Source organism: Tamandua tetradactyla, chromosome 10, assembly GCF_023851605.1.
Source record: "Tamandua tetradactyla isolate mTamTet1 chromosome 10, mTamTet1.pri, whole genome shotgun sequence".
In the NCBI taxonomy this organism is placed as follows: Eukaryota; Metazoa; Chordata; class Mammalia; order Pilosa; family Myrmecophagidae; genus Tamandua; species Tamandua tetradactyla.
In genome coordinates this window covers 102,215,870-102,232,550 of record NC_135336.1, presented here as the reverse complement: position 1 = coordinate 102,232,550, position 16,681 = coordinate 102,215,870, and the positions used below count along the sequence as shown (strand labels likewise).

At 38.5% G+C, this 16,681-nt stretch overlaps 1 protein-coding gene across 13 annotated transcripts in view; it reads right to left on the bottom strand.

Moving 5' to 3' along the window:
- Positions 1-16,681, bottom strand: part of LCA5L (lebercilin LCA5 like) — an 88,575-nt gene that overhangs the window by 57,578 nt on the left and 14,316 nt on the right. For 10 of the 13 annotated variants that reach the window (XR_013158739.1, XR_013158741.1, XR_013158740.1 and 7 more), the window contains exons 2-5: positions 16,081-16,236; positions 14,261-14,365; positions 1,016-1,350; positions 578-724 (exon numbers count right to left, since the gene is read on the bottom strand). Coding sequence is in view for 10 of the 13 variants with exons in the window: in XM_077119044.1 (XP_076975159.1) it covers positions 578-724; positions 1,016-1,350; positions 14,261-14,268 (490 nt within the window). In the remaining 3 variants the exon portion in view is untranslated. Of the gene's footprint in view, positions 1-577; positions 725-1,015; positions 1,351-3,095; positions 3,178-14,260; positions 14,366-16,080; positions 16,237-16,681 lie in introns of all 13 variants that reach the window. The other 3 variants (XM_077119050.1, XM_077119049.1, XM_077119051.1) reach the window with 3 other exon arrangements.

The following is a 16,681-nucleotide window of genomic DNA, read 5'->3' as shown; positions in this document are numbered from 1 at the left end:
TGACAGTTGTGGATTTTCTCCCAAGAAAAGTCCAGAAATAAATGTATACAGATGCACACAAAAAGGCATAGAATTTCATGGGGTTCACAGACATGGGTCCAGGTTAAGAAGCCCTTCTCTATAGCCAGAAAGAAGGGGACTTGAAACTTCTAGATGTTCCTAGAAGTGGTGTAGATGGTCCTGGATACATCAGGTAATAGCAGTCTGGCGGTGAAAGATACTGGGTACATGTGGCAGTGATGGATAGATGGGCCTTGCAAATAGTAGGTTTTTAAGTGTTTGCTGACTGAGGGCAGTTCTGATGATCAGCGTTTAAAAAAGTTCCTTGCTAGAGCAGCTAGGTATACAAAGGAATGTTTATAAGCCCAAGATCACCTAAAATGGGTGTAAGTAACCACAGTCTGGGCAAGAGGCAAGGAGGGAGGAGCTCAAGGATGGCGAAGGCTAATTCCCATTTGTATAGTTAGGTGTTGATGATGCCGGTACGGTACTTTAAAAATCTACAAGGAAATGATATTATTAACAGCGTTTTGAACGATCTCTGTTCCAAAAGATTTTCTCTACCAATATGCCTCACCAGTCTTGGAGATCATCTTCTTGGGGTGCTGAGACAGGGGTTTACGTTTCATTGGCCATTCAAACCTTGGTTCTTCAGTTGAGACGAAAGGCAAGAACCCAGTGAAATCCCAGTATGGCAGTGCTCTGTAACAAGGCCACCTGCTAACTAAAAATGGAACTAGCCTCACTAGTAGGCACTAGTAGGGTAAGTAAGCACAAAGGGTTGGGCTTCACACTTCAAGCCCAACTCTCTGTTGTTTTATAATTATTCTTAATTTCTCTGTTACCTAATTCTTTCTATAAAAGTTGACCTATGATACATGGAATATGGAAAAACAATAAAACCAAATAGGGAACATTTCAAACACCAATGCATTAATAATAATTATATACTAATTTAATTAATAATAATTATAACCAGAAATTCAGCCTCTGTCTTGGGAGAATTTTGCCTCACCTTTAGGTTGGGCGATTTTGGAAACATTGTATTTTTTCTTCTCTTTCTTTTCTTTTATCACAGGTTGCTCTAAATAATTTGTATTAACAACTGTTTCTGAACATTCAGAGAGAAAGTCCTCTGAATAATCATAGGGAGAACTTAAACTTCTGTAGGAACACTGAGATCTGCTATAATCAACACTCTTATCAGAAGTGTTACTGTTCCTGGGATCTTCACTGTCGTCCGGGCTTCTTTGGCATTCTTCAGACTTCTGAGTATTTTCCAGTACCGCCACAGGGAAATGCTCCTCTATAGTTGGTTTTGTCGTATCAGTCAAGGACATGGTAGACAACCTAACAGAAGATAAGTATTTAAAAATTTGTAAGTTTTATTAAAATGAACTTATGCTTTATTATATTTCCTTTAAACTTTAAATGGATAATTAGGAAGGTGAAACAGCACATTATTTTTAAGTATTTTCTGAAAAATTTTCAGTTTAGTGTTTATATTATTTCTATATAAAATATAAGACCCCTGAGAACAAACTTTGTTGAGATAATATCCACAGGTGATATGAAATAGAGTCTATAGTTCCTTACAGCAATGACAATCATTTATGAATTGGTGAATTACATTTTTATTCCTTAAGGCTGATTATTTGTTGGGTTATTTTGCTTCAATTAGAACTGAAGAAGATTATAGTATTTGGTAAGGTTGGACACCTGGTATAGAATGTAAAATGTGGAATTCATATATATTTGTGGACATGCAGACACTTTCATGTTACTACTGATGAAATTATATGTTTTTCAGAATAAACCCATAGAGGAGAATATCACTAAATAATTGACTAGCATGCCTAGAGCTAATATTTGTTCTAAAATTAAAATTAATCACTTGGTTCCAGTGAGGTATACTTGATCAACTTATTATAAGGTTCTTTACTTTTTAAGTCAGGAAATTTGCGTTCCTTTCTATGATTTATTCAAACTATTAAAACATGTCTATAATTTCCCTGATTAATACTACATCATGACAGAAGAAGAAGTTCAGAAAAACATATTTATTGGCATGGGAAAATTATTCAAGGACTGGAATTTGTTTTGAAGAAAATCTACCAAATGGGACATTTTCTTTTTTGTTTAGTTTAGTAAAATAGACTTCAAAGAATTAAGTTTAAAAGCTAAAAATGAAAATAAAATTTGATTGTGTAATCCTAATTTCTAATCAGGGGCATATGATATCACATAGGTGAAAGTCTTTATAACCAATGACTATGACTGAAAAAATTTAATTAAGGACCTACAAAGAGTCAACCAATTTTAATTTAGGATGCATTTGATTCTAATTAAGTACAATCTAAATTAATTTTAACAAAATTGATTTGTAGATCAGGAATTCCTGTTCCAGTTCAGTGGATTACTCGCCCAAAACAACTGTTACAGCTTGATTTAAGGTTCCATCTAACTAAATTAACTTTTTTTTTAAAGTCCTTACTTAATACACAGTGGAAAAAATCCAAAAGATTGTTTTTAAATTATTTTCTTGGTATTAGGAATAGACAACAGTATTAAACTGTTGATTGAACTGAATAATCCGTGTGACAAACAGGGCTACCTGCCAATGTCTTTCCTCTTTGTTTCACAGAAACTGTCCCATTCATGTTTCAATAGGTCTGCAAGCCTAGAGGAGCTCATCACGGTGATCTAAGGCTGTCCTCTGGGAGAGGTGACAGCAAACAGATAAAATACACATTTCCTAAGAATCCTAAAGTTTCAGATGAAAGTTCTTCCCAAACAACGAGTCTAGCTCAAGGAGAAATGGCTCTTCATACAGCCCTTAACCTTGAAATTTTAGGAAGAGTAGATTCCAATATACAAACTTTGATATTTGGATAAGCCCTCTTAGTAGTCTACAGTAAAGATTTAAAATAGAGGGAATGGGAAAGATTTAAAATAGAGGGAATTCCAGAAGGATCCCAAATATCTATCATCAAAAAAATTACCTTTAGTTAAAAAGCAGATGGTTCTGCAATTCTCTGCAATGCTACGGGGAAAGGCACAGTAACACTACTAGAATCTCTTTCATATCAGCCTACCTCAACAGCAGATTGAAACAAATGAATCCATCTCTTGGAGTCTTTAAAAGGATTCTTTTTTCATTTAATACTCTCAGTTCTCCTATTTTATCAAGAAAGCAAAAGAGAAATTAGCTGGCATCAGATTCTTTCCAACAGGAATGTACTATCACTCTCTACAAAGAGTTGTTTTTTAAAAAATTATTTTCTGCTTCTACTTAATTCTGTTGCCATTTCTTCTTCTGATGAAATGGATCAGGCAGATCGTAATCTCCCCAACGAATCTTAGCCTAAATGATCTTCTTAGATACATCAGTACCAGAATATTTAACTAGTCATTTTACTTCCTACATATTACAACTTTTCATATAATCTAATTCTAGCAACAAAAAAGGGAACAGGTACAGATAAATTGAAAGACTATTTACCTTTTCCACCTTTAAGTTTAATCACTTTTTTTTATTAAGCAGCACAGCTGCAAACAACACAAAAAGTTGGTAAAATTTACACAAATATAAAACAAAAAATTTATCCTCCAGATACATTCTGTAGCAGTGGGCAGAAGCAGAGGCAGAGATTCTTGTTTTGATTAATAAACTTTGTACTGGATTATTAATAATTAAGAGTTTGGTGCGAGAGACGCTGAAAGACTGAAAATGATCCTCTGTAGCCCTGGCATGTCCCCAGCTGCTGCTCCTCCCCACCTATCTTGCTTATGACCTTGGCCCCTAACTTCCTCCCCACCCAGCTTGGTTAATCCAAGTTACCAAACAATGGCTGCTAGTCCACAAGAACAATTTGTTTTTTGACTCATTATTCCTGACACTAGCTGAATTTCAGCTGACCTTTCCTGTTAAAGCCCTATAAAAATCACCTCCTCCTTCAGCACCTTAACTTTCCTCCCAAGGCTTTTCTTGCAGCCATTTTCGCATGCTCCTGCTAATGGCAGCTCTGGTTGATTTTCTTCCACATTAGAAAATAGGTTTCCCCTTGCTCAGGGTTTTCAGGTCTTTTTATATGCAGGCATGCTGCAAGGTGGGTTTGGCCTGGGCCAGGAGATCAGTTTATTAACAGTTAACAGTTTCTCTCCACGCTATGACAGCTTTCTCATCAAGACCAGTCTTATATGCCCTAATGAATATTTATCTAAAGTAAGTGGATGGACTTCCGGAGAAGATGGCGGCTTAGTAAGACGCACGGGTCTTAGTTCCTCCTCCAGAACAGCTACTAGGGAAGTAGAAACGGTACAGAACAGCTCCCGGAACCACGACAGAGACCAAGAAGACAGCGTACCCCATTCTGGAACGGCTGACTGGCTGGAAGAACCCGCTGCGGTGAGATCACCGAGGGGCGCGTGCTTCCCCGGGCCGGGGCGGCAGGCGGCCGGAGTCCCACCCTCCCTCCTTCCCAGGCCGGCTGGGAGAATTGGACAGGCGACCCCCTCAAGCCGCAGCGGCTGGTGCCCACTCTCCCCATGCGCGGTCTCCCGGACCAGCTGGGAGAACTGGATCGGAGATCCCACAAGCCGCGGAGGCCGGTGACCCTCCCCACACGTGGATTCCTGGGCTGGCTGGGAGATTCGGATTGGCACTCCCCCAAGCCGCTTCAGTTGGCGACCCATCCCCAGAGCAAGAATTTTCCAAAGTTAAAGGAGCCACAGCATCTTTTACTGGTGGGATCCCCAGATAGACGAGCGCCACGAGCGCCACCAACTGGGCAGGATAAGAAAAACAGAGCCCAGAGATTTCACAGAAAAATCTTTCAACCTGCTGGGTGCCAAACCCAGGGAAATCTGATTAAATGCCCAGACGCCAGCAGAAGATAACGGATCACGCTTGGAAAATTGAAGATATGGCCCAGTCAAAGGAACAACCCAATAGTTCAAATGAGATACAGGAGCTGAGACAACTAATTCTGAATATACGAACAGAAATGGAAAACCTCTTCAAAAACCAAATCAATAAATTGAGGGAGGACATGAAGAAGACATGGGCTGAACAAAAAGAAGAAATAGAAAAACTGAAGAAACAAATCACGGAACTTATGGGAGTGAAGGACAAAGTAGAAAAGATGGAAAAAACAATGGATACCTACAATGGTAGATTTAAAGAGACAGAAGCTAGAATTAGTGAATTGGAGGATGGAACATCTGAATTCCAAAAAGAAACAGAAACTATAGGGAAAAGAATGGAAAAATTTGAGCAGGGGCTCAGGGAATTGAATGATAATATGAAGCGCACGAATATATGTGTTGTGGGTGTCCCAGAAGGAGAAGAGAAGGGAAAAGGAGGAGAAAAACTAATGGAAGAAATTATCACTGAAAATTTCCCAACTCTTATGAAAGACCTAAAATTACAGATCCAAGAAGTACAGCGCACCCCAAAGAGAATAGACCCACATAGGCATTCTCCAAGACACTTACTAGTTAGAATGTCAGAGGTCAAAGAGAAAGAGAGGATCTTGAAAGCAGCAAGAGAAAAACAATCCATCACATACAAGGGAAACCCAATAAGACTATGTGTAGATTTCTCAGCAGAAACCATGGAAGCTAGAAGACAGTGGGATGATATATTTAAATTACTAAAAGAGAAAAACTGCCAACCAAGACTTCCATATCCAGCAAAATTGTCCTTCAAAAATGAGGGAGAAATTAAAACATTTTCAGACAAAAAGTCACTGAGAGAATTTGTGACCAAGAGACCAGCTCTGCAAGAAATACTAAAGGGAGCACTAGAGTCAGATACGAAAAGACAGAAGAGAGAGGTATGGAGAAGAGTGTAGAAAGAAGGAAAATCAGATATGATATATATAATACAAAAGGCAAAATGGTAGAGGAAAATATTATCCAAACAGTAATAACACTGAATGTTAATGGGCTGAATTCCCCAATCAAAAGGCATTGAATGGCAGAATGGATTAAAAAACAGGATCCTTCTATATGCTGTCTACAGGAAACACATCTTAGACCCAAAGATAAACATAGGTTGAAAGTGAAAGGTTGGGAAAAGATATTTCATGCAAATAACAACCAGAAAAGAGCAGGAGTAGCTATACTAATATCCAACAAATTAGACTTCAAATGTAAAACAGTTAAAAGAGACAAAGAAGGACACTATCTACTAATGAAAGGAACAATTAAACAAGAAGACATAACAATCATAAATATTTATGCACCGAACCAGAATGCCCCAAAATACGTGAGGAATACACTGCAAACACTGAAAAGGGAAATAAACACATATACCATAATAGTTGGAGACTTCAATTCACCACTCTCATCAATGGACAGAACATCTAGACAGAGGATCAATAAAGAAATAGAGAATCTGAATATTACAATAAATGAGCTAGACTTAACAGACATTTATAGGACATTACATCCCACAACAGCAGGATACACCTTTTTCTCAAGTGCTCATGGATCATTCTCAAAGATAGACCATATGCTGGGTCACAAAGCAAGTCTTAACAAATTTAAAAAGATTGAAATCATACACAACACTTTCTCAGATCATAAAGGAATGAAGTTGGAAATCAATAATAGGAGGAGTGCCAGAAAATTCACAAATACGTGGAGGCTCAACAACACACTCTTAAACAACGAGTGGGTCAAGGAAGAAATTGCAAGAGAAATTAGTAAATATCTCGAGGTGAATGAAAACGAAAACACAACATATCAAAACCTATGGGACACTGCGGGGAGAGGTGGGACTCTGCCGAGTCCGGTTCCGCTAGGCTAGCGAGGGTCCACTCCTCCTGCCGAGGGGGTCTAGGGAGTAGAACCGCCAGGCGCAGAGGGGGCTCAAGCTCGAGGGTCTGGGTCGGAGGCGCGCGCGCAGGGGACCACTGCGGGTCTGAAGGATTGGAGGCCAAACCAATTAAGGCATGAAGCAAGGTAGCTTTATTGTTGGTGGAAGCTTATGCCAGGGCCACTACTAGCTAAAGACCTCGAGGCTCGGTGAGCCCCGGAATATATACAGTTGAGGAGAGGTGGAGTTAGGGCGTGGACTCCAGGGGAGGGTAGCCAATCACACAGGGAGGACAGATGGGGTGACTGTGACGTCTGTAGGCACCAGGGAGATGTTGTTTTTGAGTGTGCCTGTAGCTGCGGATGTTGGGCGGGTGGAGGGATAAGGAGGAGGCCAACAGGGGTAGAGAGACAAGGCTGCGTCACTAGTCGCCGGGTGAGGCTTGTAATTCAGACGTCTAGAAGAACCGGACGTGCCAAAATGGCGAGGGAGGGAATGAAAAAGACTAAGCCATCAGGCCAAGAATAAAATTGTGCCACAGGATGCAGCAAAGGCAGTGTTAAGAGGGAAATTTATTGCCCTAAATGCCTATATCAGAAAAGAAGAAAAGGCAAAAATGCAGGAATTAACTGTCCACTTGGAAGAACTGGAGAAAGAACAGCAAACTAACCCCAAAGCAAGCAAAAGGAAAGAAATAACAAAGATTAGAGCAGAAATAAATGAAATTGAAAACATGAAAACAATAGAGAAAATCAATAAGACCAGAAGTTGGTTCTATGAGAAAATCAATAAGATTGACGGGCCCTTAGCAAGATTGACAAAAAGAAGAGAGAGGATGCAAATAAATAAGATCAAAAATGGAAGAGGAGACATAACCACTGATCTCACAGAAATAAAGGAGGTAATAACAGAATACTATGAACAACTTTACGCTAATAAATACAACAATTTAGATGAAATGGATGGGTTCCTGGAAAGACATGAACAATCAACTTTGACTCAAGAAGAAATAGATGACCTCAACAAACCAATCACAAGCAAAGAAATCGAATCAGTCATTCAAAAGCTTCCCAAAAAGAAAAGTCCAGGACCAGATGGCTTCACATGTGAATTCTACCAAACATTCTAGAAAGAATTAGTACCAACTCTGCTCAAACTCTTCAAAAAAATCGAAATGCAGGGAAAGCTACCTAATTCATTCTATGAAGCCAACATCACCCTCATAACAAAACCAGGCAAAGATATTACAAAAAAAGAAAACTACAGACCAATCTCTCTAATGAATACAGATGCAAAAATCCTCACAAAATTCTAGCAAATCGAATCCAACAACACATTAAAAGAATTATACATCATGACCAAGTAGGATTCATCCCAGGTATGCAAGAATGGTTCAACATAAGAAAATCAATTAATGTAATACACCATATCAACAAATTAAAGCAGAAAAATCACATGATCATCTCAATTGATGCAGAGACGGCATTTGACAAGATTCAACATCCTTTCCTGTTGAAAACACTTCAAAAGATAGGAATACAAGGGAACTTTCTTAAAATGATAGAGGGAATATACGAAAACCCACAGCTAATATAATCCTCAATGGGGAAAAATTGAAAACTTTCCTCCTAAGATCAGGAACAAGACAAGGATGTCCACTATCACCATTATTATTCAACATCGTGTTGGAGGTTCTAGCCAGAGCAATTAGAGAAGAAAAATAAATACAAGGCATCAAAATTGGAAAGGAAGAAGTAAAACTATCACTGTTTGCAGATGATATGATATTATACGTCGAAAACCCAGAAAAATCCACAACAAAACTACTAGAGCTAATAAATGAGTACAGCAAAGTAGCAGGTTACAAGATCAACATTAAAAAATCTGTAGCATTTCTATACACTAGTAATGAACAAGCTGAGGGGGAAATCAAGAAACGAATCCCATTTACAATTGCAACTAAAAGAATAAAATAGCTAGGAATAAATTTAACTAAAGAGACAAAAAATCTATACAAAGAAAACTACAAAAAACTGTTAAATCACAGAAGACCTAAATAGATGGAAGGGCATACCGTGTTCATGGATTGGAAGACTAAATATAGTTAAGATGTCAATCCTACCTAAATTGATTTACAGATTCAATGCAATACCAATCAAAATCCCAACAACTTATTTTTCAGAAATAGAAAAACCAATAAGCAAATTTATCTGGAAGGGTAGGGTGCCCTGAATTGCTAAAAGTATCTTGAGGAAAAAAAACAAAGCTGGAGGTCTCAAGCTGCCGGACTTTAAGGCATATTATGAAGCCACAGTGGTCAAAACAGCATGGTATTGGCATAAAGATAGATATATCGACCAATGGAATTGAATAGAGTGCTCAGATATAGACCCTCTCATCTATGGACATTTGATCTTTGATAAGGCAGTCAAGCCAACTCACCTGGGACAGAACAGTCTCTTCGATAAATGGTGCCTAGAGAACTGGATATCCATATGCAAAAGAATGAAAGAGGACCCGTATCTCACACTCTATACAAAAGTTAACTCAAAATGGATCAAAGATCTAAACATTAGGTCTAAGACCATAAAACAGTTAGAGGAAAATGTAGGGAGATATCTTATGAAAGTTACAATTGGAGGCTGTTTTATGGACCTTAAACCTAAAGCAAGAGCACTGAAGAAGGAAATAAATAAATGGGAGCTCCTCAAAATTAAACACTTTTGTGCATCAAAGAACTTCATCAAGAAAGTAGAAAGACAGCCTATCACAATGGGAGACAATATTTGGAAATGACATATCAGATAAAGGTCTAGTATCCAGAATCTATAAAGAGATTGTTCAACTCAACAACAAAAAGACAGCCAACCCAATTACAAAATGGGAAAAAGACTTGAACAGACACCTCTCAGAAGAGGAAATACAAATGGCCAAAAGGCACATGAAGAGATGCTCAATGTCCCTGGCCATTAGAGAAATGCAAATCAAAACCACAATGAGATATCATCTCACACCCACCAGAATGGCCATTATCAACAAAACAGAAAATGACAAGTGCTGGAGAGGATGCGGAGAAAGAGGCACATGTATTCACTGTTGGTGGGAATGTCAAATGGTGCAACCACTGTGGAAGGCAGTTTGGCAGTTCCTCAAAAAGCTGAATATAGAATTGCCATACGACCCAGCAATACCATTGCTGGGTATCTACTCAAAGGACTTCAGGGCAAAGACACAAACGGACATTTGCACACCAATGTTTATAGCAGCGTTATTTACAATTGCAAAGAGATGGAAACAGCCAAAATGTCCATCAACAGACGAGTGGCTAAACAAACTGTGGTATATACATACGATGGAATATTATGCAGCTTTAAGACAGAATAAACTTATGAAGCATGTAATAACATGGATGGACCTAGAAAACATTATGCTGAGTGAGACTAGCCAAAAACTAAAGGACAAATACTGTATGGTCCCACTGATGTGAACCGACATTCGAGAATAAACTTGGAATACGTCATTGGTAACAGAGACCAGCAGGAGTTAGAAACAGGGTAACATAATGGGTAATTGGAGCTGAAGAGATACAGACTGTGCAACAGGACTAGATACAAAAACTCAAAAATGGACAGCACAATAATACCTAATTGTAATGTAATTATGTTAAAACACTGAATGAAGCTGCATCTGAGCTACAGTTTTTTGTTTGTTTGTTTGTTTGTCTTTTGTTTTTTTTCTTTTTCCTTTTCTTTTTTTATTATTATTATTATTTTTATTTTTTTCTCTATATTGACATTCTATATCTTTTTCTGTTGTTTTGCTAGTTCTTTTCCTAAATCGATGCAAATGTACTAAGAAATGACGATCATGCATCTATGTGATGATGTTAAGAATTACTGGATTGCATATGTAGAATGGAATGATTTCTAAATGTTGTGTTAGTTTCTTTTTTTTCTTTAATTAATAATAAAAAAAAAACCTCTGTAGCCAGATGGACACACCAAAAAAAAATAATAATAATATATAAAATAAAATAAAATAAAATAAAATACATGGATGTAGTTATAGATTTATCAACTAATGCTTTGTATACCAAACTCTCAGATATATGGAACGAATGCAAGAGTGTTTTTCATATCACATTCACAAGCTGTCCAATAGCTCTAATGGAGGGAGGGAATGTGGCAGAGTAGAAGGCGCACTGGCAATGAGAAGGCAGACGAGAAGAAGAAGCCTTCGGGTTTGAATCGGGTCTCTCATTTAGGTAAGTGATCTTGGCCATCAGTAAAATGCTAATAACAAGCCTGATTTAACAGGTTCATTACGGGGTGAAATGAGAGTGTCTGTGAAAATATCTATCCTGGTACCTGTCACAATAAGCATTCAACAAATACTAGCTTCTCCTCTTGGATAGGTAATTCTGGAACAAGCACAGGACAGCCAGTGGCACTGCCAGTATCTTCATGTGAGACCTGCAACCAAAGTCTTTTCCCCATGAACTATTTTACTGGACAATGGCTTGGCTACTCCCATCAGACTGAAAACTCCTTGAAGGTATAGATTATGTCTTGTCATGGTTTTAACTTCAGGCCTAGCATACTGTTGCCACCCAACCAATATTTTAAAATGCTTGAAGAGTGACCACTAGCAACAGCACCTACTGTGTGCCAAGCACTGGGGCAGGACAGGAGCCTAACATAGGTGAGCTCACTTAGTTGCAACAACAATCCTGTGAGATGGGTGTTATTAACCTATTTTATAGAGGAGGACACTGAGACTCAGCAAGGTTAAGTAACTTGTTCAAGGACACACAGCTTGTGAGTGGCAGAACTGAGTTCTGAACCTACATCTGTCTGCCTTTAAAGGTTTCTTCACTGTACCACAATATCTGACCCAACACAGATATCATTTGACCCCAGCCCATTTATTACTGCAACCTTATGTTAGTTAAGAAAACCTGTAATAAGCCTATGGGAATTACTGACTATCTGGCTTTTTAATGTTTTAACTCTATTCTAGAGTTAAAAATCCTAGGCCATAGTGATATTGTGGTATGAACTGAATTATGTCCCCCACAAAGACATATTCAAGTCATAACCCCCGGTCCTGTGGATATGAACATTTGTAAACAGGATCATCAAAGATACTATTAAATGAGGCAAAACTGAATCGGGGTGGGTCTTAATCCCTGGAGATTTATAAATTAAGGAAACTTGGATGCAGTAGGAGTAAGGAGGAGACAGATGGAGACAGATTACCATGTTTCAGAGGCAGTGAATAAGTTATGTTTGCTGGTTTGAAAGGATGTATGTACCCTAGAAAAGCCATGTTTTAATCACAATCCCATTTCGTAGAGACAGAAAAATCCCTATTCAATACCGTATGTAGTTAGACCATCTCCCTGGAGATGTAACCCAATCAAGAGTGGTTGTGAAACTGGATTAGGGGAGATGTGTCTCCACCCATTTGGATGAGTCTTGATTGGTTTACTGGAGTCCTATAAAAGAGGAAATGTTTTGGAGAATGAAGGAGATTCAGAAAGAGCAGAGAATGTTGCAGCACCACAAAGCAGACAGTCCACCAGCCAGCAACCTTTGGAGATGAAGAAAGAAAACACCTCCCAGGGAGCTTCATGAAACAGGAAGCCAGGAGAGAAAGCTAGCAGATGACACCTTGCATGCCATGTGCCCTTCTAGCCAAGAGAGAAACTGTGACTGTTCACCATGTGCTTTCTCACTTGAGAGAGAAACCCTGAACTTCACTGTCTTCTTGAACCAAGGTATCTTTCCCTGGATGCCTTTGATTGGACATTTCTATAGACTTGCTGTAACTGGGTCATTTTCTCGGCCTTAGAACTGTAAACTAGCCACTTATTAAATTTCTCTTTTTAAAAGCCATTCCGTTCCTGGTATATTGCATTCCAGCAGCTAGCAAACTAGAACATTATGGATTACCAGCAAATCCCCTCCAGGAGGCTACAGACTAGGAGAGAACATGGCCTGCTGATACCTTGATTTTGAACTTCTAGCCTCCAAAACTGTGAGACACTAAATTCTTGTTGCTTAAGCTAAACCAGTCTATGGTATTTGTTACAGCAACCCTGGCAAATTAACACATCTCTTATTTTGCAGCCTTGCTAAATGCAGTTATTAGTTCTAGTAACTTTTTTGGTAGATCTTATTAGACTTTCTACAGAGAAGATGATGCCATCTATGAATATGTTTCCTTTTATTTCTTTTTCTTGCCTGATTGCACTGGCTAGAACCTCTAGAACAAGGTTGAACAGAAGTGGTGGTTAGAGTGGATGTCCTTGTCTTGTTCTTGATCTTAGGGGGAAAGCACCTGGCTTTTCACCATAAGTTTAATTTGGCTTTACAGTTTTCACTGATGCCTTTTATTCGGTTGAGGAAATACCCTTCTATTTATTATCTATCTAAGTAAGTACAGGAAATTCTGAGGAAAATCAAGTACAGAGAGGACACTGAGAGAGAAAGGGAACAGATAAAAGGGAGAGAAAAGAGTTAGAAAACAAGAGGAGTCCATTTGGGATGCTGGCTGAAGGCTTAGGTAATGTCCACTGGAAACCCTCTCTTCACCAAGGCTCAGGTGGTAAGGATTTGCCCTGGTACAATGCAAACAAGGACAACACAATAGACTCACCAAAAATGCTTGTGTGTCTCCAAACCAGTTCTGTTCTGAATCTTTTAGTAAGAACCACTTTAAGCTCCCTTGGACTTTGTACTGTGTCTGGTTTTAGGAAAGGGAAATCAGGCACTCCCTGGAGTGGAAGGGGAGTTGCCATCTCCCATCTGGTTATAAAGAGGCAGAAGTACCAGCCTCATTGTTGGCTACAGGATGGTGAGGAGAACCTAACTGTAGACAAGTAATCAGCTGGGGAAACAACCAGGTAATTCCTCTCACATACAGTCACTCTTCCCTCCCTTGAGAGTATTGGAGCAATTCCCTGCCTCCAGTGATAAGAAGGGAGCTCCCCATAAGTCACATTGGCTTTCCCTCCTGAGGCTAACCCTGGTGTACATTCACTATGGCAGCAGCTTCTCAGATGGCTCCCAGTGATCCCTGCCTCCTGGTATTCATGCCCCTGTGTAGTCCCCTCCCCTTGAGTGTGGAATGGACCTGATGACTTAATTCTGGTGAAAAGAACACAGTCAAAGTGATTGGAGTTCCCTTTTGAGATTAGGTTATGAAAAGACACAGACTTCTGTCTTGTTCACCATCTCTTGCTCTCTCACTTGCTCACATTCATGGAGGACAAATGCCATGTCATGAGCTGCCCTAAGGAGTACACATGGCAAGAAACAGAGGCCTCCAACTAGCAGCCAGTGAGGAACTGAGGCCTACAGCCCAAGAGCCTGTAAGGAATGGACTCTATCAACAAGCACTGGAATGAGTATGGAAGCTTGAATCTTCCCTTACCGCCACATTGCACTGATGAATCTTGAGATGAATGCAGTTCCAACGGCACTTCGACTGCAGTCTTAAGAGAGACCCTGAGGCAGAGCACCCAGTTGTGCCCAGATTCTTGATGCACAAGAAAATAAGAATTTGTTGTTTTAAGCTGTTAAGTTTATTTGGGGTCATTTGTTACACAGTATAGCTAACGAGTATCATTATCCAAATGTATCATTATCAGTTTGGTTCAATTTCCAAAGGAACTATTTGAACTTATCATAGATTATACCCACCAAAAAGCTGGATCATTTTTAGAATTCTGGGAATTCCAAGGACCCCAAGAGCTCTTCTAGAATTTCTACTTATATGACCCAAACATGGATCTGTTTGGATTCACCTGGTACTGTGGGAGTATCTTTTATTTTCATGAAACAGAATCTGACAGACATCATTGGCAATGTAAAACCAAGTTTGATTCTTTACTATTATGACAGTCAGCAATGAGATGTGCCCTGAATGCATATATTGGATAACTCTCTGAATATTTAGCCTTTTAAATACCAGTTTTCTCACTGGCCTGTTAAAAACTGATTGATGACTAGAACCAGGCCTGTAATTGTACTTTTAAGTCACTTATACTACTTTTAGATTGCTTTTGTATTCTTATAAATATAGGCTATACTTCACTACTGTTACATAAAAAATGTATGTAGGCTCCACACATATAGATTCCTGATTATTTGGTGCATCATTGAAAAATCTATGCTTGAGGCCAACCATCTAATGTTCTTATTTATCAACTAATCAATATATACTCAAAAAACATTTTTAGTGTCTGCCAAGCAGTGGAATTCTAAAGAAGACATACTTCTGCCTTTAAGGGGCTTAATATAAGCAAAGTTAATAATTATGCTATTAATACTTATTTATAGTTAGTATACTAGCTTTTGAAAAATCAAAATATATTTTGAACAATCAAAAATGTATATTTGAACATTATAATAGAGCCCATTTTACTGAATAATTTCACTATGTCCCCGTGCTGGTTTGAAACTGTTATATATCCCAGAAAAGCCATGTTCTTTTAATCTAAATCCAATCTTGTGAGGGCAGATCCACTGCTTTGTTTGGAACTCTTTGATTAGATTATATTCATGGAGATGTGAACCCGCCCATTCAAGGTGGTCTTAATTAGTTTACTGGAGTCCATAAAAAAGTTCATAGAGAGGGAGGGAGCTCAGAGCCGACACAGACACAGATGTTTGGAGATGCTGAGAGAGCCATATGAATTCTGGAGAGAAGGACAGCAGATGTCATTATGTGCCTTCGCATGTGACAGAGGAACCCCAGACACAATCAGCCTTTCTTGAGAGAAGGTATCCTCTTGTTGGTGCCTTAATTTGGACATTTTCATGGACTTCGAATTGTAACTTGTAACTTAATGAATCCCCTTTATAAAAGCCTATACTTTTCTGGTATATTGCATTCTGGCAGCTTTAGCAAACCAAAACAGTCCCTGTCATTATAGAGTTAATGATAGTTTTGTTCTTTTATGACTAAGGGACTCAATCCACACTAAAAAGTAGGTTTCCAATGGAAAAATGTGATGTCTTGTGATATGTTTTCCTGGAATGCACCATTGTGAAAAGGAATGACTGCCTATAAAAACTTTTATATTGTATTCATCTAATTACAGGATTTGAAATAAGAAATGTTCAGGATCAAGGTATATATCTCATTCATTCTGAACACTATACTCACTTGTCCTCAATCCTGCTTTTCAAATAAGGGAGATGTAAAATATGAACACCTGCAGAAATGTCTTAAAATGAATTAATGCATACCTACTGTTCTTTATCAATCTTCCTTAAGATGTCTGACGATCCACTGTATGTTCTGGGTGGCAGGTTCTACACACTGTAGTATTTATGAGATTTTCAGGGGTGTTTCTTTTGACATGTTTTGGTCACTTTTTAAAGAAAAAACATATTTCAAAAAACCTAGAATGAAATTACAAAAGGAAAAGTTTAGGAGATCATAAATCAACACATTCATATAGAAGAATCAGTTAAAAGTTTTGAACCAGTATTAATTAAATCATATGTACTCATTTGCAATATGGTTTGCTAAGACTTTTTATCTGTCACAGTAAGCAGCTATTGACAGTTGATTGGGAAATTCTTTGTTGTAGTTATCATGAAGTCATGCTGAAATAAGATTTGAAGGAGCCGTACAGAGTAGTGACTCTTTTTTTTTTCTTCATCATTTCTTTATTTTATTACTCATCTACCCATACACTGGATAAAGGGGGTATCCATCACAAGGTTTTTACAATCTCATGGTTACAAGATGAAAGCTATATAGTTATACAGTCATTATCAAAGGCCAAGGCTACTGGATTACAGTTCAACAATTCCAAGTATTTCATTTTGACTGTTCTAATAC